The following is a 26287-nucleotide window of genomic DNA, read 5'->3' on the forward strand; positions in this document are numbered from 1 at the left end:
CTAAGCAAAATTAGTCAAAGAAAGATAAATATCACATGATCTCACTCAGATGTGGGATATAATGATCAACATAAACTGATGAACAAGAACAGAGACAGAGAAGCATTGATCAGATGCTCAAACCTCAGAGAGAAGGTAGGGGAGGGCGGGGGTAAGGGGGAGAGATCAACCAAGGGACTTATATGCGTGTATATAAGCCTAACTAATGGACACAGACACCAGGGGGTGAGGGCATGAGTGGGGGGTGGGTGGGCAATGAGGGGATAAGGACACATATGTAATACCTTAATCAATAAAGAAAAAAAATAAGAATACACCTTATAAGTGTCCCCATGTGCACCAACATCGTGTATTACTAACAGTGTTGGGGAGATTCTAAGCCCTTTCCCTGGATACTAGTAAAGGGAAATGACCAGGGCAACTGATCAGAAAGGAAGTGAGGGGGCAGATGCCATGTATTTGCCATTCCCCCAGGATCTCACCTTCCTAATGAATCCAGGGTGGACGTTTTCCTCTTTGATATACTCATTACGTGGGAATTGGTCTCATCATGAAAGTAGTAACCACATATATTACAGACCTCTTCCCCGACCATATCCTGTAGCTTTTTTTTTTTTTTTTTTTTTTTTTTTTTTTTGTTTTTTTTTTTTTTTTTTTTTTTTACTTTTACAAACACGCTGATAAATATTTCTAAAATTCATTCTTTGTGCTTATCCGTGGCTTATACTTTGAATAATGAATATTTATTCTGAAAACAGAGACCATGGTCATTTCCCTTTCCACCCCGATTTGCCAATAAGGTCGATGAAAGAAGACCACTGCCCTATTATTCAAGAAAGAAAAGTTATCCTCTCTTGACCTTGGCCTTGACCAAGCTCCGTTCCTGAAGCATCAACCATGTGTTAGAGGGAGAGGGTGGGGCATGGCTGAGAGCTGGGGTCCCAGGTTGGTCTTTCTGGATTTGCCCCAGCAGGGCCCGGGCCCAGGACCCTGAGAGAATCGTGGGTTATTCCCACCGTTTCCCCATCGTAACGAGGGGTCCTAACCTTAACCCTCTCTATCCACTCCTCACCCTGGAGTCACATGGCCCATCCCAGAAACCTCAGGGGCATGAACTAAATCAGTTTGGAGAAATTTAAAGGATGCAGTTTCCATTTGCAAGGCACCGAGATCTCTCTCTCTCTCTCTCTCTCTCTCTCTCTCTTCCCCTCCCCCCCACCACACCCCCCAAGCCAGCAGCCCCGCAAGTGAAGCATGTCACAGGATTCTCATGGGTTGCTCTAGGAAGGTGCCAAATGACACCATCACTTTCCCCCCTTTGGTGCCATCACTTCTTCCTCCTCATGCCCAGGAGAAATCAGGGTTGACGTGAATGAAAACTTTGCCACTTCCTGAGTTGAGGTCTAAACCCTGGGCAAAATGCGCATACTTCAAGTTTCTCTGATTCTTCTATAAGGTCTCTAAAGTTTCTATAATGAAACGTCATAGGAAAAAAAAGACAAATTCAAGCAACGGGACCATTTCACTGATATCCACTCACCTGGGCCGCAGCATCCGACTCATTATTGAGGGAATAAGGAGAGGATACGTACCCAGCAAGCGGAGGAGGAGGAAAAGAACTCCCAGCGCGTAAGACTTGAGTTCAGGGCTGACTGTCCTACGTGCGCAGCGACGAGGAGGCAAGAGAGAGATTATCATCACTCCACGCAGTGGTTCTCAACCTTCCTAATGCCGCGACCCTTTCATACAGTTCCTCGTGTTGTGGTGACCCCCAACCATAAAATTATTTTCGTTGCTACTTCATAACTGTCATGTTGCTACTGTTATGAATCGTCATGTAAATATCTGATATGCAGGATGTATTTTCATTGTTACAAATTGAACATAATTAAAGCATCGTGATTAATCACAAAAACAATATGTAATTATATATGTGTTTTCCGATGGTCTTAGGCGACCCCTGTGAAAGGGTCGTTCAACCCCCAAAGGGGTCGTGACCCACAGGTTGAGAACTGCTGCTCCAAGGTAATTAACAGGCCCCGAGCCACACGCTGGGCCCAGCAGCACCCTTCCTGGGAAAGTTATCAGTGGGTTTTTCCCTCCACTTCCCCTGCCTCGAGTCTGGAAAATAATGGTAACTGCAGTGACAAGATACGTTTTTAATAAGCGGAGCTCATCTTGTCATGAAGACAGAATGCAAATCGGGCCCCTTCAGGCTTCACTGGAAGGCACCTCGCCTTGGCCAGGACAGGGAAGCACCTCGGGGTGACAGGCCCCACGTCCCCGGGAACGTCCCCTGGGAAGACATTCGCCCCGTGGCTCAGGCCAGAACCACGACACGGGGTCACTCTCGAGCCCTTTGGAGAAATCGACGGGACTAGCACGACTTGGCCCCGGGCGGCCCAGGGCGGTTAATCCAACTCTCTCGTTTCGGTACCTGCCCACCCCCCTCCCCCCGGGAAAGGCACCCGACAGCGTCACGCTTCCTTGTTGTGGACAGTCCCCACCTCCCTGGCTTGGGGCCCCCAGAACAGTCCCTGGAAAGATCTCTCTCACTTTCTGAACCTCAGAGTGGGCGTTCTCTGGGGAAACCACTCTGTACCATTTCAGCGAGGAGCTCGCAGGCCCGCTCTGCGGAATGTGCATGGCACACAACCCAAGCTCTTCACGCTGGGACCGGCTCCCTGGGTCCTATTTTTGCACATTCATCTGAGGGGACTGACTCTCTCCCGTGGGCCCTGCTTCTACTCGTGGTGTGAGGCCAGTGGGACCGATTCCCAGCAGCCTCGGACCGGCGGGGAGGGGACGTGAGGCGGGTCACAGGCCCGGGGGCCTTACCAGCTCACCTGATGAGGATGATGACCGAGGGCGTCTGGGCCATCGCCCCGATCATGCTGCAGACACACATCACGCACAGGAAGGTGAGGAAGGCCTCTTGGCAGCCGGGACTGGGGCACTTGCCGGGGACCACGGTGGCGTTCTCGGGCGGGCCGGTCAGGCACGCACAGCCCGTGAGATTCTGAAAGGAAGCAGCCAGCCCTTCTCAGTGGCACCGCCAGCGCCTCCATCCCAAGCCATCCATCAGCTGGAGCTGCGCAGCCCCATTACGCCTCCCGCAACCTCCCATTCATCAGGCCTGAGCAAACGCGTTCGCGTTTTAAGGAGGCTGCAGAACACACGCAAAGAAAGGCATATTTATGGGGGGAGAGCTAAGCCCCGTCTCCTGTGTATTTCATTTCCCTGCTGGGGATCCCTCCGTCGGCTGCGCTGTAGACAAACATGCCCCCTCCATACAATTAGAGAGGAAATTGTGCTTCCACAATATGATAAAACCTTGCCAATTAACACTGTAATTACCTGCCAATTTGTCCTCTCCCTCTCCTTCATGCAGTTATAATTACACCGAAGTGTATTAAAAGAAGTAAATCAGGCAACCTGCATCCTGCTGCTGGTCCGGTGCCCAGTGTGGCACTTGGAACAAAGCATGCGCCCTGTCAGGTGTGACGTGGCTGCCACTGTGGGGCCCAGAGAGGGGAGAGCTCAGGGAAGGTTCTCGAGGGGCCAGAAGGCAGAGAGATGCCAGGAGCTCAGGGCGGTGCTGGGGAGCAAGCTACAGCCCGGGAGCACCCTGATCAGCATATGATCAGAGGAGGAGAAGGAACAGCCACTGTCGCCCATGTGGCTTCCTGGATTCCATGTGCCCAGCCGCCCAGTCCCAGGCACCGCGCTCCCGCTGCAGGAATTCCTGATGGCAACGGGAGGGGCAGGGCTGGGAGAGGCAGTGGCTGGCAAGCAGCAAGCCAGTTAAGGCTGGATAATAACAGTGCAGGGCCCTTTAAGGGATGCAGGATGAAAACAATAACAAGCAACACACTGCTTTCCTTTCCAGGGCCGCTCAGCCTTCAGGGCACATGGGTGCGTCCTCCTGAGGGTCACCCCCACTTTAACCTCCTCCGCCCAGCCCCTCCCTCCTCGCCTCCTTCTTCCCCCTTCTTTTCTTTACCCACGGAACATGCGACAGGCTTTGCTTATCCCACAAAGTTACCTGGATGCTTGCAGGGGTGTCCAAAGCCCCCCTGCCCGCCTCCAACAGGCCCCCCTGCCCGCTTCCAACAGGGCCCCCCCGCCTGCCTCCAACAGGGCCCCCCTTTATGACTGTGCCCTGCACACGGGCTTATCCAGGGGCTGAGGACGGGGGACACACTATTGGGCTGGATCCTCTGTCCTGAGCAATCTGCCCAGAGCCGTGCCTTTGTGTGATTACAGCTCCAGAACTTACCCCCAGACAGACCTGCCTGGGCACGAAATGCCCTAAGTTTAACACGAGTCACAACACTGCGAGAGCTAAAGTTCTGCAGCCATTGGAGTGCCTACCTACAGGGGTTGGTTACACAGCCTCTAACAGATTCGCGGTGGAATACTATACAGCTGTCAAAAAGGTATGCGCTTGCTCTCTACGTACTGATATGAAAAGAACTCCAAGATAAGTCACTGACAACAAACCCCCACAAACAACAGGTACAGAATAAGACCCTAAACATTAAAACCCAGAAGGATAGCCTGCAAGAAACCAGTAATAGTGTCACCCACTGGGCAGAGTGGGGGTTGAAAAGTGGGAGGCCGAGGTAGAAAGGAGGGTTTTCACGCCCTCCTTTCTATACTTCCTGATTTTTGAACCGTACGAATGTATCATTTCTTTAAAAGATTAGAAAGTCTAGAACTTTAGAAAATAAAGAAACCAACAGACGAAGAATAACACAGTCATTGAGAGTCATACGCCTGTGCCAGGGCTCAGACATTCATTTCCATCGAGAAATGTTTCTATTCACATCCAATGATGGGAATAAATAATTACAATAAAGCCGAGACCATAAAAATAGAAAAATGACTCTCTGGGATCTTGGATTCGTTTCTGCTGCTGAAGGAAGGCAAACGCGTGCTATTTTGACAGCGCACATTACAAACACAAAACACTCGTCAGCAGTGTCAAAAACACTGGAGAATAAAGTTGTTTTTGTGTGGGTTCCCTGCACATTCAGTATGGATGGATCAATTTCTATTAATCGTACAAATAAACTAATTTCTAGGTTGGAAGATTACTTTTCTAAGGGGACAGCGATGGGAGAGATGATGTTCTATGTGTTGAGTCTGATGTGAAACGTGGGAAGTGAAGCCTGGCCAGTGTGGCTCAGTGGTTGAGCATCGACCTATGAACCAGGGGGTCACTGGTTCGATTCCTGGTCAGAGCACATGCCCGGGTTGCGGGCTCCATCCCCAGTGGGGGGCATTCAGGAGGCAGCCGATCGATGATTCTCTCTCATCAGTGATGTTTCTACCTCTCTCCCCCTTCCTCTCCAAAATGAATAAAAACATAAAACAAAAACAGACATTTGGGAAGTGGAGAGTCCCTCCCAACAGTCTGGAATACGGATTTGCTTTTCTTTCCGAAATGCAGTCAGCTGCGAGGAAGGACTGGCAAGCCCTCGTCCTGTATCTGGAAAGGGTTGCGGCCTCCCCTCCTCTGTGTGACCTGCTCCTCACTGAGGCGGCAAAGGGCCGATGAATGGCCTGGACGCTGTCCTGAGTGACACCTGCTCCTCTGTGTTCTAGACGTTATGATTTCGGGGCCAGAGAATGCTCTGGAGTGGAGATCCTCTGGTCTCAGGGCACAGCCTCCACTTAATTCTCCCAACAGGACAATAACCAACACCGATTTGTAATGTAACTCCTTGAATATTAATGACATTGGTGTCACGAGGAAGAATAGCTTGTGTTTTCACTTTCACCCTCTCCGGGCTCCTTCCCTTTTTAAAAAATTCATTTCCACTCACATCAAGAAACTGCTTTATCATCTAATTTAAGAATCAGTTCTTCTCCCCCCACCCCCATGGTTATTTATTTTCTCTATAGAAAAAAATGTTAATAACGGGCTAGGAATCTAAATGCTAAAAGCAAGGGGAATACATCTTTGGAAATGAAAATAAACGGTCCGTGTTTCCTACTGCGAAAAATGGCTGCTCCCCAAAGACACGGGATGAGGCAAGGACAGGAAGCAGGTAATTTCGATTGTCGGTGCCTTGAGGGCAGCACCCAGCCCTCTTCTTCTCTGGCCTCCCACCGGGGCGTCCCTGGGCCCCCAGGAAAGAGCAGGGTGGATGCCAGCCGGCCACTCCGTGAAATGAGACAGCCGCCTCCAGGACAGACAGGCACCAAGAACCCCAAAGGCAAAGGAGGGGAGGAGGGTTTCACACAGGAGGGGCGGTTGGAGTCGTCCCGCTGCAGGGGGAAGCAGGGAAGCACGTGTTGTGTGGGACAGGCTGAGCGTCACAGACTGAGAGGAGGTGTGGCTGGGACAGACACATGCTGAGGACGCAAACCCAGGGCCGCCTGGCTCTTCCCTCCCAGCTCACAGAGCAGCCTTGGCAAAGGGCCTTGTAGCCTCACAGAAATCATTCTGGCTGCAGCGTGGAGGACAGACCAGAAGGGGGCCACCCTGAGCTGGGAGACCAGTTAGGCAACCACCGCCCTGGTCCAAGTGAGAGATGAGGAAGGCCCCTAGCAGGGCGGGGGTGGCGTGGATGCCAAAGGGCAGGGCCAGAGACCCTGCAGGTAGGACCCGCCAGAGCTGGTGACCAGTCACTTGGCATCGGGTTTCCATGCGGAGAACATGGGAGGCGGCAGGCTCCTGCCAGCTGTGTAATTCCAGCCAAGAAGGAAAGAGCCGCAAAAGGTACCGTGGGAGATGGAGACGCAGAAGGCCAAGGGCGCTGCATAGGGAAGAGGCCGAATTGATGCCACAGTCTCCGCTGTGGAAGAGGGCTCCCTGTCATGGCTTTCTAGCCTTCCCTTGCATACTCCTGCTGCCGGGGAGCTCATTACCGCAGAGTCGTCCTCCCCCACGGACCCTGGCGAGTGCCTCGGGCCAGTCTTTTTCTCTGGCTCCACATGTGCAGCTTCCTCTGACTGTTCCCTTTCCTTTGCTCAGAGACGCTTTTGGGAAACCAATTTGACCCTGGCGAGTGCCTCGGGCCACAGCCTTTTTCTCTGGCTCCACATGTGCAGCTTCCTCTGAACATTTCCTTTCCTTTGCTCAGAGACGCTTTTGGGAAACCAATTTGATTTAGCAAGAAGGGCCCAGCTGTCCCCTCCTCCCACTGATGGAAAACCCTTCGCCGGAGCGGGGCGGGCTGAGAGAAGACCCAGTGTGGTTGCCCACGCCTGCCCCTGCCCTTCGGGTTTAAGCCGCTGCAGCTGCCCGCGTCCCCGCTCCCTCCCGCGTCCTGAGGAAACCACATACCGTGCTGTTGCAGCCAGCGAAGCAGGCAGACAGGTAGGTGACGCCGTCCGCCCCGCACACGGGAGTGAAGGAGTCGGTTTGGCATTCACAGTTTTTATTGCAGGGTGAGTAGGGGTCCAGGGCTGCACCAGGCGCTGAGCTGGAAAAGAAAGAAAACACAGAGCCAGTCAGAGAAAGGCCAGCTTCCCCAGGACCCCCAGGGACATCTCTTTGCTGGGATGCGTCACCCCCTTGCGTTTCCTCCTCTTAACCCGCTTGTCCTGCAACATGCAGCCCAGAGCCACCGCTGAGCGTCTGCGGGCTGCTCCCCGCACCATGGAGCCAGGCTGGCTGGCTGGCTGGCTGGTGGGAGCTCTGCTCAGGGCCACCTCCTCCATGCTGCCTCTCCGGATTACCACAGCCTCCACTGGGCCAACAGCTCCACCCAGCACAGCTGACCACTAACGTCTCCCCCCTCTCCAGTCCCTGTCTCGGTTTGATTCCTCCCAGCAGACAGCAAGCCTCGTGGTGCCTAACAAACTACTATGACGAGGCTGCTTCAGTAATTACTGTCTGCTTGAGTGTGCTGATTTCCTGCGAAAAATAACACTGAGATATTTTAAATTTGCTTTTGTACCACTAAAGGCACAGTGACCTTGAGCAAGCAAATTGCAAAGAGGAAGGGGCAGAAGGGGTGTTTTTAGTGTGTAAGAGGGAAAGGGTCTCTCCTTGAGCCCAGCTCCACTGCAGCTTCTGGCTTAACTGCAGAAGTGGGCCTGGCGGCCTGCCTGGAGGAGGCGGCCAGGGAGGAGAGGAACTGCAGGCCAGCTGTGCCACAGCCTCAGCTCCAGGCTGGCTTCTCAAGGCAGCCCGAGTCCCATGTAGAAAAGGGGAAGCTGTCAACACCGGCATCTAAGGGTAGTAACTAGACAGTAAGAAAAGTTCCTTTGCTTCGCCTCTCCCTTCTCTCCTTTTTATTCTCCCTCCCACACTTACCAATTCCTACCCAGGGCAGAGCCTGTAATTACCGTGTGAGCGTAATAATAGCTCCATTAGTCTAGGGAACTGTTGACGCCTATTCCATCTTCTACTTGAAGCTGAATATTACAATAAAATCATTTTTATTTCCTATCTTCACATTATTCCCACAGTCAGACATGAGAAGCCGTAATGTGAGTCCTCCGGGGAGTGATGTCTGACCGACTCCCCGGCGTCTGTCCGCTGCCCTGGGCGAGCCGTCGAGGGGAGTGGTCTGCCCTCCCCGCCCAGGGGTCACCCGATTCTCTGACCTTGGGAGTCAGATGCAGAGGCGCCATCCACTCCTCCGCCCGGGTCCCTACGCGTGAGGGGGAGCCGGCCTGCGGGGCCGCCGGGCAGAGCAGACATGCGGGACTTACGTGTTTCCATAGGGAACCGTGACCCCGGCCACCGGGCCCGTGTCGCAGCCCAGGAAGAGGAAGGAGACGTAGCAGGCCGTGGACACCAGGTTGACGAGCATGGCCATGCGGATGGCGCCCAGGGCGGACAGGCTGAGCTTCTTCACCAGCAGGCCGCCCAGGAAGATGCCCAGGCAGGCGCAGGGGATCGCCGTCATCCCTGGAGGGCAGAGGGCGGGCCGTGAGCAGGGGCAGCGGGGCCTCCCTCCCGGCCGCCCTCCCGGTGCCCAAGTCTCCATCAGGGGCCTCATCTCAGCCCTCGAGGAGCTCACAGAAAGCTGGGGAGTCACACACGTACCAACTCCGTTCCCAGGCGTCTGAATGCCCCCCTATCGTGTGCGTGAGGTGCCCGCACAGAAACACAGCTGGTGTGGGGACGACCGAGAAACATAGACATATTCCAGGGACGCACACGCGCTCTGAGAAAGGAGGACCAGGAGCCGGGGCGCTCTCCGCGCTGCTGAGTGACCGGGTCCGGGGCTGCCACTCACAGGGGATGTCCCCTCCTCTTCTAACCAGGCCAGGGGTGCTCCGCGGAGGGGCCAGGAGCTGTTTAGCCAGAGGGCCCACAACCGCCAGCCCCAGACGGCGCTTTAAGCAGCCCCAGAGCCTCACAGGAAATAGCACCAAGCCAGTCAGTATATTCTGGGGCTCTTGGTGAGTAACTGGCATACATTTCCCCCCCCTCCTCTCTCTCTCTCTCTCTCTCTCTCTCTTATAAACAGAGCCATCTGCAAGGCAGCAGGACCAAAACCTGTTACTTATGATTCCCAGAGACTCGTGGGATTTTAGGGCGACCAACGGGCTTCATTGAAAACTCGAATGTAAATGACCACGGGCGTCATTTGTCCACGGGGTGGATTGTGCGGCCAATTTCCCGGCCCAGCAGGCCTCCTCCTTGCCAATCAACAGATCCTAGGTCAGTCGACTGTATCAACCAGCTGCTATGTGCTCAGGGAATGCAAATTAATTTTAATATTAGAGTCAGAGAAATATAATCAGGGAGGTTGAGCTCTGTAAGAAAATAGCACAGAGTGGAAGGGAGAGGGGGAGAGAGAGAGAAACATCAATGATGAGAATCATCGATCAGCTGCCTCCTGCACACCCTCTGTGGGGATCGAGCCCGCAACCCGGGCATGTGCCCTGACCGGGAATCAAACTTGGTTCATAGGTCGACACTCAACCACTGAGCCACACCAGCCGGGCTCTGGATGCTCTTGCCATATTGATTATGAGCAGGACAGCCTCCTCCCTCCCGGGGGCTGAGGCGGACTCACCGAGCAGCTGGTTGGCAGAGGAGGTGGTGAGGTTAAACTGCTGCTCCAGGTACTTCCCCAGGAAGGCAGCGAAGCCGGCCACCACCGCGATCTCCATGCAGGCGGCCAGGACGATGCAGGTGAACACGGGGTTGGAGAGCAGGTGCTTGGTGACCTTGGGGATCACTGAGGGGGAGAGAAACAGGGGCCAAGGTCAGACGCACGGCACTCCCAGGCCCTCTGCCCACAAGGTCCTTCTTGCCTGAGTCAGTCAACAGCAGTGGAATCACCCAGCTCCTCAGGCCCAAATCTATGGCCCGTAAGTCACCCTCAGCTCCAAACTCAGGCTGAAAAGTACTAAAACGGGAGACTATAACATGCCTGTTATTACAGTTTAGCGGGAACACTATATGTTTTATAAGCACAACTTATCAAAAATGTTTTATAAGCAATCACAACTTATTCCCCCCCAAAAGAAGACTGGGTTTCTCAAAAGGGAAAATACACCTAAATTATATGTTATAAATAAATTATAAGTGTATAACTATGTTCTATCAACATATCTACCTATCTATATATATATGTAATTAACATTTTCAACTGTATGTGCACTTAATCTGAACAATTCCAAGAAAGAAAGGAAATTCCAGGCTCTCCCATATCCATTCATAAATATATAAACTCCCCCATCCTTGCCTCCACCACCTTCACGGCCACCTCCCTGGACAGAGCTGCCAGGGCCTCTCCCCTGGGGGATCACCGCACAGCCCAACTTGGTCTTAGTTCTCATTCTTGAACCGATGCCATCACTCCCCACCCGGCAGCCAATGGGATCAGCTCCCATCACGTGCCTGCTCCCAACTCCACCATGGACACAACCATGCCCAGCGATGGCCCGGGGTCTGCCCCTCAGCGGTCTGGTCACACTTGCCACCTCACCCCTCCTCCCTCCAGCCCAGCCCCACATGCTGAGCTGTTATCGTGAGCACCCGGCTCCCCACCCAGACGTCTGCTCCGGGGCTGTTTCCTCAGGGGAGCACTCTGCCCCAGGTCTTTGCTCCCCATGTTCCTCCTTCCTCAGGTGGTCCTCCCCCACCCAATCCACCCAGCCCAGAGCCAGAGCAGGGCTTGTTGGGGGAACCATGTTAATCTCATTTCATTGCACTGTATTTCTCTTAAAGTATGTGGGTTCAGAAACCACTAAGATTTCCTTTTTCATTAGTGCTTTTAAAAACAGTGCAACAACCTATGAACCCAGAGGTCACTGGTTCGATTCCTGGTCAAGGGCACATGCCCAGGTTGCAGGCTCGATCCCCAGTAGGGGGCGTGCAGGAGGCAGCCGATCCATGATTGTCATCATCAATGTTTCTCTCTCCCTCTCCCTTCCTCTCTCTGAAATCAATAAAACAAACAAAATTTTTAAACAGTAATTTTCTTTTTAAAAAAGTTATAAAAATAAAAATGGGATATTTGGTTTCTTTTTAATTCTTTAGAAGTAATCTTATTATTTGGATATTTCCCATGATTAGCATCCTTGGTATGTGGCCTCTGACCAGATCTCCTTCACTAGGTGGGGCCATGGATCCTGCCAGTGCCAGCAGGCCCCGGGGACACCCGCACAGCCCATCGTGTCAACAGTCACACCGTTATTTTACTTTGTTATTATTTTTCCCAGTTTTTCATTCTCTTGGCCTTTTCCATGCAATCTCCAATTTGTATCCCTTTCTCAAAATGTAACTAATATTTATCGAGAACCTAATCTACACCAGAAATAGATGCTTTATGCATACATGAACTCATCACACCTCTCTCTTAACGTGCACTTACAAAACAGTGAACTGAACTATAACATACATCAAGTGTGACGCTGCATGGCGACCATAGCTTGGGACGATGCTGGGTTAAAACGGGGAGGTTTAGAGCTACCCATGGGCAAGTCTGATGTGAGTAATGGGCCCGGAGGGAAGCAAAGAAGGCAAACATCTGTATAAGCGGAGTGCAGTGACCACGCCAGGGGCTCCGCCCGGCTGTGACCACAGCAACGGGCATTACTTGGCATGTGGCGTGCTGGTTTCCACCTTCATGGAAGCAAAAGCTCAAGCACATCCCAGGTCCCGGGAGAACCGGTCGGTGGCGGGGTCACGGAATAAGCAGGTAAGCAGGAGCCTAGCACACCCCCAGGTGATGAATTAGCCAGCTGTCCTCAGGCACGCACCTAACTACACAGGCTTAACCGCATCTCCGGGGAGACAGAACCTCTAAATGGCCCAGCTAATGAGAATAAAATAATAATAGAGGACACGAAAGCTTTTAATAATGGTAACAGACAAGCTCAATAAATCAGAATGACAGGACAATGGGTCGGGAACTGCAGATACACAAAACTTAAACTCATCACACTTGGGAAAGACGCCAAGTTTCAAAAAGCGAATCTCTATGGAAGAGGGACCGAGGCTCCTTTGCCGTAATGGGAGAAACTTAGTTATGAGAATGGACTGAACAGCCGACAGCGGCTCAGAATCACGTGGCTGAGGGACCCAACCCCACAGCCCCGCTGAGAAACCACCAGGCCACACTGCGCTCGTGGCCTCCGTGGTTCTGTGGGCAGCTTCCTGTTAAATTACTAAAACCTTCGGGAGGCGGCTCTTGGATTAAATAATTGCATGCCACACACACACAGAACAAAATCTTTTAAACAGGCATGAGTAAGAATAACAGCGTGGGGACTCCACCTTCAGTCCACGGTATCCATCCACGTACCCGCTGCTTCACTGCGCGTATCCTGGCCTGTAGGGGCGTGTGTTTATTTTTCACAGGGTTTGGAACATGCTGACAATCTGACTTTTTAAGAAATGTCATTTCAAAGAAATGTCGACAAGTGTTCACACACTAAAAACCTGTGTTTCAGTGTTGAGACATTGTCCTTTGTTACGTACACATTGTTTCTGGAAGTATTGCAGGGGTATCTAGAGGGAGGCTGATGGTTAAGTATGGGCTGGGCCCAGCCGGTGTGGCTCAGAACCAGGAGGTCACAGTTCCATCCCAGGTCAGGGCACATGCCTGGGTGTGGCCTCCATCCCCAGGAGGGGGCGTGTAGGAGGCACCTTATCAATGATTCTCTCTCATCATTGATGTTTCTCTTCCCAGGAGGGGGCGTGCAGGAGGCACCTTATCAATGATTCTCATCATTGATGTTTCTCTCTCTCTCCCTCTCCCTTCCTCTCTGAAATCAATAAAAACATTAAAAAAAAAGATCGCAAAAGGGCTTTCGTTCCATCAACCCCCCGCTGACTCCCTTTTTCCTCCTCGGTTGGTTCATTATCAGTTGAGTGAATCCTTGTGCAAAACACTGGGACGAGCTCGGAATTTAGAGTCTGGAGACCTGGGCCTAGTCCCGCTGTCCCGATGGGTGGCACGAAGGCAGTCACACCCACCTCATCGAGCGGACGAGCGGGCAGCTGGGCGAGTGCTCTGGGAGTCATTAGCCACTGCACACTGTGGGGCCGCCTGTGAAGGCTCTGAGCCTGATCAGCCGCCCCCGCTGTCCCCGCTGTCCCCCGCGCAGCTATAATTTCTGGGACAGGCAGGGGCCGCTTGGCCGTCAGCGTGACCAGCACACAGACGAGGACTCAGCCTTTGAAGCTCTGCTCTTTCAATGATCAAAGGCAGGGCTCTGCCTCCAGGGTTTAACGGCTGGGACCTGCCCCCGGGAAAGCCCACCCGAGGGTCAGGACCTGCCAGCAAGGCTCGCAGGGAGTCAGGCACAGGCCTGGGAAGCAAATCATGCAAAACAAGGTCGATTCTGCCTCCTGTGCCCCCTCAGCCCGTCCTGGTTACCAGCGTCCCCCTGCCCTCGATCCCCCCATAACCTGGCCGCCCGCGGAGGAGGCGCCTTACCTTTCAGCTGCTGGAAGCAGGAGGCGCTGCTGTCCGGCTCCAGCGGGTGCCGCAGGACCCCGTTGCTGGGCGGGGGCCTCTCGTACTCCCTCTCGGGGAGCATGGCCTGCTCGCTCTCCACGGTGGGGTCGGAGTGCAGGGGCAGGGACTGGGGGAACCCGAACATCAAGAGGGAAGAGAAGAAGAGTAAGGCACCGCAGAGCAGAAAGCCGGCCCACCAGGCTCCAATCCAGCGGGGGTCGTCCGGGGTGATGTCCAGGTTACCTGCAACCAGGAGGAGCGCGGTCAGCGGAGGGGGCGTGGCGGGGCCTGCACTTGGCTCATACACACACACATGCATGCACACAAACATTTATTATCCAAGGGTAGAGTTTTACTAGGTATACTCATTTGCACCTCCCCCTCCCAAAGCAGTTAATCTGAAATCCCATTCAACAGCCCACTCCCTGCTTTAAAATATATATATATATAGAGAGAGAGAGAGAGAGAGAGAGAGCAGAATATATATATGTATATATATACATATGTTGTTTATTTATTTATTTATCTATTTATTTATTTATTTATTTATTTTTAGCAAGAGGAAGGGAGAGGGAGAGGGAGATTGAAACACCGGTGATGAGAGAGAAACATGGATCGGCTGCCTCCTGCACATCCCCTTCTGGGGATCGATCCTGCAACCCGGCATGTGTCCTGATCAGACTCAAACCATGACCTCCTGGCACATGGGCTGACGCTCAACCACTGAGCCACACTGGCCAGCACCCCACTCCCTGTCTTAAATCTGCTTCAGAGATCGTAAGGCGTGGCACAGAAGTCAAAAGCCGAGACGCCTGGACTGAAATCCCGCCCACTTCTCGCTGTGTGACCTCAGGCCAGTGATTTGAAGCCCGGGCGTCAGCTGACCTATCCGTAGGTACCACCGTGATGACAATGACAGCATTGCCGCACCACGCTGGGGAAGATCGAGTGACCACAGGAGAACTAAAGGGCTCAGAAGGTGCCTGGCGTGAGTGTGGGCACTGAATCGATGATAACGTCATATTTATGGCTGGGGCGCTGCCTCCAATCTGCCACGGGCAGGTTAATTCAAACCTCGTGGGGCCTGTGGTTTGGGGCCAGGCCTCTACTGGAGAGCTTGCAGCCGGCTCGTACGCTTAGAGGCAGCGGCCCTGAGTGCGGCTCTTTACACTGTCGTTTCTTTGATTTGCCAGCTGAAGGCATCCTGGTGCGGGTTTTTTCTCTCTCCATGGCAGCGCTCCAGATGAGCTGCTTAGAAATGTCTCTTTGCTGAGAATTTCATGTCCCCGGAGCCTGGAGGGGACTCTTGGAGACCAGGGCCACGCACAGGAGCTAAGAACCAACAGGGCTGGGGCCTGGGGCAGGCGGATGGACGGACTTGGGAATAAAAAGGACCAAAGACGCCAGATGACCAGCATCTGTCAGGGGCTCTCCCCGCAGACTCTGTAGCCAACACCAAGGCAAATGCCACCATCATTTGCTGCGGCTCAGGCACGGTGTGTCCTCACCATGCAAGCCAGCCCTTCCGACGGCCCCGCATAGTCTTCTATGATCCCCATTTTCCCCAGCTGGAGAGAGCGAGGCTCAGGAGGTCAGGGACCAAGCCCAAGTTCACGGAGCGGAAGGTAGGATACAGGCATTCAGGCGCCGGCATGCTCTGACCCCAGCCAAGTGGCTTTGCGCATGCTGCCGGCGGGGGGCGGGGGGGTTCGTTCTGGTATCGGGGGTTCCCAAGAAGACCACGGAGGCTCGGATCTGGTCTGAGAAATGTCTCTTCTCAGATGCCTCCTTTCTCTCCCCATCTGCACAATGAAGGGCACTGTTAGGAGGCGTTTTCGGACCTGGTCTGAGAAACGTCTTCTCAGATGCCTCCTTTCTCTCCCCATCTGCACAATGAAGGGCACTGTTGGGAGGCGTTTCAGCTCCTTATGGTGGAACTCCCTCCACCCGCGCAGCAGGTGACTGTCCAGCATTCTCGACGTGGAGGGGGAACCGTCCATGTCGGCTAGCGAGCAGTGGTGCGGCAGACATCACCAAGGTCTACATTTGGGTCTTTTCCTCTGAAAACAAGGAGGATGTGGCCTTGCACCATCGTTTTGACAGTAAAATCTGAGGGGGGGGGGCACACGTCACGCCCCTTCTGAGGGGAGGTAGGTACATATAAGCCGGCGTGCCACTCGCCATGCTCCGTGCCTCTGGTCATGGGAGCGTGTGAAAGCTCCTGAGGTGGTACCAGAGGCTACAGGGAACAACTGTCCCTGCTGACCTGCACTGTGCTAGGCAGGCACGTTCCCTCCTTCATCTGCCCCCAGCAGGGCCCCCGAGGGCCGCTGGCGCCTCCCCACAATCCCAGACCGTGCCCTTCCCGGTCCCGCTATCTCTCAGGGGAATTTCAGGAGCATGTGCTGGGTGGGTGGCCCCTTATATTCACGCTTAAGGACACACTCCCACAGACCAGACAGTCCTAATGGGGGGCTCGGTCTTGGTGAGGAAACGATAGAGGAGGGTCATCCCTAAAAAAACTGAGGGCCCCTCCTTCAAGCACAGCCCCAACCCATTCAGAGACAGAGCGCCTTTCAGTCACAGGCTGAGAAGAACAGTCGCTCCAGAATTCCATTTCTCCAACACAAAACATTGTGTTCTCCTGCCCTCTGCCCGTGAGAAGCAGCACCGCAGGCCCATGGCCTTCAGAGGGGAAGCAGACAAAGACGGGGAGTGACTCCCATTCCTGACACACACCAGGCAGACCCACCATGAACTTGTTAGGGGGAGGCTGTCGTCAGCAAGTCGGACATGGGAGGCTCCACGCTGCCCATGAGCTTGAACCCCGGAGGAGGTGGCTTCACGGTGGGCCCCGAGGGGTGAGATGATGGACAGAATGGAGACAGCACGTGTGTGTGGCTGCAGGGACAGCATGGCCAAGGCTGGCACCCCGAGGGGACCGGGAGCAGACAAGCTAGGCCGCCTCCAGCCAGCTGGCCAGCCCTTGCTACTAGGCACTAAGATGCCAGCTCATGCCCTGGGGGAACGTGGGGATGGGCCTCCTGAAGTGGGAATGCCCTCACCCCGACCCAGGACGCCTGGGCTTATACAGACCCACCCCTCGGGTCGGCACGCCCCTGCCCCTCTCTCGGCCTCAGTTTCCTGATTTGTACAAAGGAGGAGCTGGAGAGAATGATGTCTGAGGTTCTCTCTGGTTCCAAGATTGTGTTATCCACAGGCCTTGATTCAAGGGGCCGCTGCTCATATGCCAGGGCTGATGCTGCCTGGCCATGCGGCTCCCCCTCCCAGGCAGCTCCCCTCACACTGGGAGGGCGCCCCTTCCCCACCCGCCTGCTGTTCCTGCTGGTGTGGCCTCCGGTGAGGTGGCGGAAGCTGGCTTTTTTGTCAGATAAGTAAGATGGCAGCCGACTCGCTTCACGTGTTGTTTCTCGGACCCTCGTCCCCTTGGAATAGGATTCAAAGGGCCAATCAACTCCGCCAATGCAGCCTTCCCAGACCCAGGCCTTTGAAGAATAAATAAGTAAGGCTGCTTTTTCTTTTCCCCCTTGGAAATTTGTAACATCATTAGCTACAAGTAAATATATCAGCGGGATTAATGGAGTGAATCACAGTGACTTGATTGGATTTAAAGCCGCATTATTTCTTTGGGGTGAATCAGTAAATTTGGCCCTGCCGAGTGATGATGGATGGAGAACTCGGGGACTGGGAGTTCTTATTGATCCCGGGGATAGATCGGCAGCGAGAGGTGGGATTGCTTTCTGCACGCTGTTTTCAGAGAGAGAGGCCACGTGGCTCCACACTCATGTAACTGCTCAGGAATAGAACACCCTCTCTCGGGCTTGAGGTAGAGCGGTGCCACCCAGGCAGGCAGTGACAAGGCAACACCCAGCGGTCCCCACCCTTGGCATTCGCATCCTTGTATAGTCATCCCTTCTCTGCGTGTCGCACACGGGATGCAGCAGAGGCAAGGAGATGTCACTTCTGAGACTGGATTATAAAAAGACCGGCTGGCCCAGCCGGTGTGGCTCAGTGGCTGAGCATCGACTCATGAACCAAGAGGTCCTGGTTCAATTCCTGGTCAGGGCACATGCCTGGGTTGTGGGCTTGGTCCCCAGTAGGGGGCGTGCAGGAGGCAACCGATAGATGTCTCTCTCATCCATATTTCTATCGCTCTATCCCTCTCCCAGCCTCTCCATCTAAAATCAATAGAAATACATTCTTAAAAGAGAAAAGAAAAAGGTGCAGTCCTCACATAGGTGAATGGACCAGCATTCGATGAGCACTTGCGCATGCCTGGCATCTCCATATCTAGTTTCTCATTCATTTCTCACCACAGCCCAGCGAGGAGGCTACAATCACCATCGCCATTCATTTACAGATGAGGGCAAAATCCACCTTAGGGAGCTACTCAGCCCCAGCAGATACTGGCAGGGCACGGACTTGAGTCCAGGCCCCCTCTCTCTCTCTCATCCATGTTTCTATCGCTCTATCCCTCTCCCATCCTCTCCATCTAAAATCAATAGAAATACATTCTTAAAAGAGAAAAGAAAAAGGTGCAGTCCTCACATAGGTGAATGGACCAGCATTCGATGAGCACTCGCGCATGCCTGGCATCTCCACATCTAGTTTCTCATTCATTCCTCACCACAGCCCAGCGAGGAGGCTACAATCACCATTGCCATTCATTTACAGATGAGGGCAAAATCCACCACAGAGAGCTACTCAGCCCCAGCAGATACTGGCAGGGCACGGACTTGAGTCCAGGCCCCCTGAACCCGACTCGTGCCCCTTCCTTCTGATCTCAGGCGAGCCGCCAGCTGCACCACAGGTGCACACAGTAGGGCTGCCTCCAGCTAGGACGGTCTCAGAACCACAGGCTGACCGCTCCCCGTTCCCAGGCCCAGGCAGGGGGGGAGGCTTGTGACGGCGCTCGGAAACCGAGGGGTGTCTCTTACTTGTATCAATGAACACAGCGTCCACGTAGATTTTGGTACAGAAGGAGCCCAGAATGAACCCGCAGGCGGGTCCAAACACCAGCATTGTGAACAGGATTCCTGGAGAAAGAACAGGAGACACAGATTAGATTACAAAGCCCAGGGCGTTCCATGAGCAACACAGTCAAAGGGCAAGGACACGGCTCCAATCAATAGGATGAGGTGTCTGATTATATAAATCACATTGTAGGAATCAGCCTAAAATCCTAGAGGGGAAAAGCCTGCATTTCTAATTTTCGGAAACCCCATGGAACACTGTATTGTGCAGGTATCCTAAAAAAATTTTTAAATATATTTTTATTGATTTCAGAGAGGAAGGGAGAGAGAGAGACAGAGATAGAAACATCAATGATGGGAGAGAATCACTGATTGGCTGCCTCCTGCACGCCCCCTACTGGGGATGGAGCCCGCAACCTGGGCATGTACCCTGACTGGGAATTGAACTGTGACCTCCTGGTTCATAGTCGACACTCACCCACTGAGCCACATCGGCTGTTCGAATCCTGTAATATTTTGATTGGTCAATCAAAATCAAAATGTTTGTGGGTCCCCCATACACTTACTTTCCAAGAATTTCACCCCTATCACATGAAGCATATTAAAATACAGACACGTCTATCACCAAACCATTTTTCTGCCATAAACATTTTTGAAAGAATTTCTATAATTTTGCTTTTTCCTTTATTTGGCACTATGTAATTTGTTTAATTTACGGTTGGCGACGATTTCTCAGCACCCATTGTGCAAACTCAGGAATCCTCGGACGGAAGAAAAATTGAAGCCACAAATTATTTCCAAATGTGATGAGATGTTTATGGGCATGAAACTTAGCAAGAAACAAATCTGACATAATGGCGTGCTCTGAGAACGTCGGATTAGGTAGGTATCCATTTCGATGTTGCAGATTTTAGCGTTGCTATCTGTTGTTCCAACAGTGGCTCAGGAGTCAGGCTTCCCTGCTGACTTAAAAAGATGGTGCTAGCCCGGCCTGTGTGGCTCCCTGCCCAGGTCCCAGGCCCAGCTCCGGTCCCTTCCTGGCCACGGACCTGCGGCCACCGTGGCCTCATGGGACAGCCTGATTTGCTGGCCGTGGCCGAGACAACACTGGCAGGGCAGGGACCCGAGGAGCTGAGGGCTGTGTGCGTGACACAGGAAAGATCACTTCAGGGGAAATCCGTGCTTTCCTCCGAGGAGGGATTTGCTGATAAAACCTCGAGGAAACCGACGGGGATCTCTACGCAGCGTCTCGCTGGCCAGGGCACGTGGGCGCGTGCTTCGGCCTCGTTAGGACTGAAAGTGGTCTAGTTGGTCCTCTGTTTTGTCTGCGTATGACGGAAGCACTCAGAACGGGGCACAGCCCCCTATTAGCCTTCCCTGAGGCAATGTCTTTCTTCAAGTCGTCCCTTCCCAGGTACCTGAGCTCAAACAAAAATACTCATGACCACTGACAAGGTTCATGTCACCATACTCTTGTTATAAATGGAAGAACAGAGCTCAGAGAGGTTAGTCAGTTGCCTCGGGGACACACAGCTCGTACATGATAGAGGGACCTTTGAACCCAGGCTCCAGGGCCACCGAGGTTCTACAGAAAGACCAGGAGGCGAACCCTGGAACAGCAGTGAAGGCGCTGGGATCAGCCAGACCTCAGCTGAGCGTGGAGATAAGAAGAGCTGCCTTGCAGCACACTGGGGATTACATGCGGTGCACACAACGCGTATCCTAGAGCCCTTTCTGTGCCTCGGGGATGGTGAGTCCCAGGAGGGCGGCCTGCATGCGGTCTCCCCTAGGCAGGAGTCTGTTTCCTTAGCTGGACTCAGAGTCATGCTAAGTCCCTCCAAGTGGGTGGAGTGCAGAGGGCGCCCAGGTCGGCTGTGGCTCTTCGCCACTAGATGGCAGCATCAGCCTAGAGAAGACAGAGACTGGGCTGTGTCCGCCACTTCCTAGCCGCCCCTGAAACATAACGCCCACTCCCCGGCTGGCATAATACTGTTCTCACTCCCATGTGCCCTCCATTGATACAAGTGTGTTCCTCTGTCTTCAAATATGCAGGCTGAAATGTCCCCCCTGAGAAGGAGCGTTCTGCATCACACATGCATGAATAAAACACGCTCCATAAACAGCAGGAAGCCTGCGAAACATGGGATACATATGACCCAACCTGTGTGGCCCAATGGTTGTATGTTGACCCATGAACCAGAAGGTCAGGGTTTGATTCCCAGTCAGGGCACATGCCCGGATTGCAGGCTTGGTCCCCAGTAGAAGGCGAGCAGGAGGCAGCTAATCAATGATTCTCATCACTGATGTTTCTCTCTCTCTCTCTCTCTCTCTGATCAATAAAAATAAACTGCTGCTACTTGTTGAAGAAGTTCTGTCTGGTTATCACACGGGCACAGCCTGCCTCTTCAAAGGACCCCAGGGCCACGGTGAACTTTCCCAGGGGCCTCAGGGAGACAGCAGGACCACCCAGAGGCAGGTCCAGCCCCAGCAGGCGGAGCTGTCGGCCACTTCTTGGTATTTCTCATTCTCATTCACCCGAGTGCTCAGGTGGTCACCCCACTGGCCCTAATTTTGTCCTCACTGCTTAAGACCCACCGCCACTTCTGCCTGGCCACACCGATGCCACTACCAACAGCAACGCAAAGTAAGTCTCCTCAAAGTGCCCTCGGGGCCAGGGCCCTCAGACACGTCTGTAACTTAGTCCTCACAACCGCTCTGGGACGTGGGTCTCTCCCCCTCCAGTTTACAGATGAAGCAACAGAGGCACAGAGAAGTTAGGTTTCGGCTTATGGCCCCACAACGGGATAGGAGCACAGGTTCTGTGGGCCCTCATGCCTGCACTTCCTCCAACCCACCATTTGGCAGGAGGAAGCGGCCGCAGAAAGGCTGTGGGCCATGGAAATCCTTCGAATAAATTCTAAAGGAACCCGTGTCTGCAGGGCTGAGTTCCCGCGCTGAGCTTTAGCCTGCCTGTCACTTGGAAGCCAAGTGGCCTGAAGGAGACAGAACGGACTCAAGCACGTCTACACATACCCATGGGGACTTTGCCCCTTGCTCAGCGTGGGGGGACCTCGGGGCCTTCGTTTACCTGCCCTCAACTCAACAAGACTGTGGTCCCCCATCAGTGGAAATGGGAGCATGCTCTGGCATTTCCTCTTATCTGCCACCAGGGGGCGCCAGACACCTTCTCATGCCAGGTACTGCGAGTCCCCTGTGGCTGGAGATTTGCGGTTCCAGGTGGGAGGGTTCCTGGCAGGAGGGCACTTTGGCAAATGATTGGGCAGATCTGTGGGCATTACTGAAGGGCCTCACGCTGTGTCTGGCAAGAAAATGACCACTTCCAAATGCCTGAGCCTTCGAAATCATATTCTCCTATCAGACAGTATGATGATATGATAATCATATTATCCCAACCACTCACTGTGCCTTGACATCCCCAAATGGTATGATCTGTGGGTGATTAATCTTCCTAAAATCTCATGCAATCATACCCTCCCCCGCTTGGAACCACCAGGGGCGTCCTTCTTTACAACACAAAGGCCACACGTCGGCCTGGCAGCACCATGGGTAGGGGCAGGCCCGCAATGCCAGGCTGCACAACCACCGACCAGCCTTGGTGACCAGCCCCTGAGAGCAGAACTGGAAACTACCCCGATCTGGAGCAACACTGTGAGCCTCCTTTTCGTGGCAAATCGCTCCGGTTCTTCATGGAGAAGAGGGAACAGGAGGCAGCTATGCAAAGCCAGAGAGCAAAGTCTGTTCGGGCTGTGCGACTCCAGTGGGGTGAACTGAGGGGCTGGATGGCGCTCCTCCCACCAGAAGCCCTGGGCAGGCGGCAACTGGAGCCTCCAGTTTCCTTCCTTCCTTCCTTCCTTCCTTCCTTCCTTCCTTCCTTCCTTCCTTTCTTTCTTTCTTTCTTTCTTCCTTTCTTCCTTTCATATGTTTATTTATTTCAGAGAGAGAGAGAGAGAGACAGAGACAGAAACATCCATCGGCTGCCCCTGCTCGCCCCCCCACGGTGTGCCCTGGCATGTGCCCTGACTGGGAATCAAACCGTGACCTCTTGGTTCATAGGTTGACCTTCAACCACTGAGCCACACCGGCCGGGCGATAGATATTTCTAAGGGATGAAAAACTTCAAATATACAGGTAAAGAGAACAGACTAAAAGAATGAAGACCCAGAGACCCATCACGAACTCAACCTGTCATCCATGAACTAACTCCTGGTCAGTTTCCCACATGCACACCCCTCTGCGTCTCCTACCTCTGTGTTACTAAAGCAAACCCCAGACACCATTCAGTCCCCTACCATTTCAGGACCCATCTTTATTTTATTTATTTATTTATTTATTTTTTACAATCCCCTGGCTTCCCCTACCCCCCAGTGTCTTATGTCCATTGGTTATACTTATACACATGCATATAAGTCCTTCGGTTGATCTCTTACCCCCCTCCCTCCTGCCCCCCAACCCTCCCCGGCCTTCCCGCTGCAGTTTGACAATCTGTTTGAGGCAGCTCTGCCTCTGTATCTATTATTGTTCATAAGTTTATAATGGTCTTTATTATCCATGAATGAGTGAGATCATGTGGTATTTTTCCTTCATTGACTGGCTTATTTCACTTAGCATAATGCTCTCCAGTTCCATCCATGCTGTTGCAAATGGTAAGAGTTCCTTCTTTTTTACAGCAGCATAGTATTCCATCGTGTAGATGTACCACAGTTTTCTAATCCATTCATCTACTGATGGGCACTTAGGCTGTTTCCAAATCTTAGCTATGGTGAATTGTGCTGCTATGAACATAGGGGTGCATAGATCCTTTCTGATTGGTGTTTCTGGTTTCTTGGGATATATTCCTAGAAGTGGGATCACAGGGTCAAATGGGAGTTCCATGTTTTGTTTTTTGAGGAAACTCCATACTGTCTTCCATAGTGGCTGCACCAGTCTGCATTCCCACCAGCAGTGCTTACTTTCTTAGTATAAAAGCATAAACATTATCATCATAACATAGTCATCTTGACTAGTTTACGTTTTATTTTTAGCCCTTTGGGGAGGGGAAGGCAAGAAAGGAACGCAGACAGTGGGCTGGCGTCACCTGGGTGGCCCTCAGCCACCTCTGGGGAAGGAAGGCTTCCCCAGGAGCCACGTGGGGACGCATCTCTAACTGCAGAACTGTGGGGGGCTGGGGGCTTTCAGATGAGAGAGGAAGATGAATGCGACGGGACACGTTGCTGTAGGCCACCTCCTCCCCCCGCAGGCCTGGCCCCCTCGGCCCTGGGCCCGGTGGATGGGGGTGAATTCTGACGGAGCTGGGATCAAGGGCTGAACGGCACTAGATCACACGAGAACCCCCAAATCGATGCCCCTGTCCGCAGAGTATTTCATTTCATCCCGACACTCCTATGCTCTGGCCCTGGTTGGCCGACTCAGATCACCTCTCAGCCTCACTCAGATCACCTCTCAGCCTCACCACCACCGCTGGGACAGGCGCAGAATTCCTGCTGGGCGGGCTGTCCTGGGCCTTGTAGGATGTTTAGCATCACCCCTGGCGCCGACCTGTTAGGGGCCCCTCTTCTTGACAGCCCCAAATGTCTCCAGCTATTGCCAAGCCCCCTGGGGACAGAGTGCCCTGACTGAGAACCATAGGTTTAGGGCTCACTAGGGCAAGGAACTCCGTTTATTCCTTTTGCTTCCCTACACCCCAGCACAGATGAGGGATCCCCAAAACTCGTGCATCCCTCAGAGTCACCCTGTGAGACAGGCGTGGGACCCATCACGTCCCAGACGGGGCCAACGGGGCCCAGCAAGGCTCCAATCTCCTGGGTCACACGGCTGGTAGCCCCACAGCTGCCCTGTTCCCCAGCCCTGGGGAGCGGGCGGGAGCTGGCTGGTAGGAGCTTCATCCGGGACTCTCCCACTTTCTAGCTCTGGGCGCCAAAGGAGCGAGGCTGCTAATGCCACTTGGGCCAGAACGTTCCACGTGCCCGCAGCTGTAATTAATGAGGAGTGTGGGGACCTCTGAGCTCCGGGATCAAAGTGCCTGGAGCCCCGTGGCCCCCCTGAGCATGAGAGGAGCAGGGTTCATTTTTAAAAAAAAAAAAATCTTTCTAGCAGCTAAAGCCTGAATAAAGGACAATGATTTGAATGAGCTTTGCAACACGCGGCGGCCAGAGGAAGCCGGCACCCCAGTGCAGTCGGGCTGTGAATGAATTTAGTTACAGACTGAAGTGCTATCTTAATTAGGTTTAGAGTCTGGTTTCCTTGTGGAAGAGGAAAGTAGAACAGAGTAAACCGTCTGATTCATATTTGAAAGTGGGAGGGAGGCGGGGTGGGGGAGGGACCGCCGTGGCTTGCGCTCTAGAACCGACAGGCTGAGCAGAAAAGCCTCATTTTTTAACTCCGCCGCCGCAGGCCGGCCGCTAAGTCTCCCCAGAGAAGCGTGCCAACGGCGAGGACCACAGCGGCTTCCCGCGCCTGTCCGCTGAGCGCCATCCCGCCTGCCCGCCGGATGTCACACGGCCGTGTCCTTCAGAGGGAGCTGGGCACGTGGCATGACTGCCAAGCAGTCAAGTGGCCACAAAGGAAAAAAGTGCCTGTGCCAATGCTCCCAGTTCTAGAGGCTCAGAGGTGAGGACTGTCCACCTGTGAGGCCGAATGAGCTTCCTGTAATGGCTGTTGCTGATGCTTGACAACCCCAGGCAGGTGCCTCGAGCACACCACGCTCGTAGGTCTCCCGGCGGGACGCCCAGTGCTCGGAGACTCTAGTACAGCTCGAGTTTGAACTGCTCAGCCCACTTTCCATGCCTTTGTTTCAATGGACAATTTGCAAACACTTGCAGGTGAGCCCTGTGGCCTAAACCAGATGACATAAACACAGGGCACTGATAAATACGTACAGCGCTGTAAATGTATTTGCTGTTCCTTATGATTTCCTTTATAACCTACTAGAGGCCCGATGCACGAAAATTCGTGCAAGAGTAGGCCTTCCTTCCCCCGCCTGCCCACACCGGCTTCCCTCCAGCACCCGGGACACGGGCTGTTTCCTTCCGGCCACCGGCAGGCGTCTGGGACCCAGGCTGGCTTCCCTCGGGCTGCCCACAGGCACCCAGGACCTGGGCTGGCTTCCCTCCGCCCTGGCTTTGTCAGGAAGGTCATCCGGAATGACGTCCGGAAGACGTCTGGTCTAATTAGCATATCACCCTTTTATTATTATAGAAGATTCTTCCCTCTGGCCTCCTTTATTGTAAGAATGCAGTATATAATACGAATAACATACAAAATATGTGTTAATCACCAATGTTTTGGTAAGGCTTCCAGGCAACAGTAGCTATTAGCAGTGAAGTCTTTCCTTCCTTCCTTCCTTCCTTCCTTCCTTCCTTCCTTCCTTCCTCCCTCCCTCCCTCCCTC

The 26287-nt window shown here is 53.4% G+C and overlaps 1 protein-coding gene across 1 annotated transcript in view; it reads right to left on the reverse strand.

Moving 5' to 3' along the window:
- Positions 1–1102: 1102 nt before the first annotated feature.
- The window catches only part of SLCO3A1 (solute carrier organic anion transporter family, member 3A1), a 105765-nt gene continuing 80580 nt past the window's right edge, over positions 1103–26287 (reverse strand). Inside the window, 8 exon segments of the mRNA XM_005873386.2 lie at positions 1103–1115; positions 1589–1657; positions 2847–3019; positions 7298–7436; positions 8674–8872; positions 9990–10154; positions 13866–14129; positions 18845–18943. Of these exon segments, the coding sequence (XP_005873448.2) occupies positions 1103–1115; positions 1589–1657; positions 2847–3019; positions 7298–7436; positions 8674–8872; positions 9990–10154; positions 13866–14129; positions 18845–18943 (1121 nt within the window).

Source organism: Myotis brandtii, unplaced genomic scaffold (genome assembly GCF_000412655.1).
Source record: "Myotis brandtii unplaced genomic scaffold, ASM41265v1 scaffold409, whole genome shotgun sequence".
In the NCBI taxonomy this organism is placed as follows: domain Eukaryota; kingdom Metazoa; phylum Chordata; class Mammalia; order Chiroptera; family Vespertilionidae; genus Myotis; species Myotis brandtii.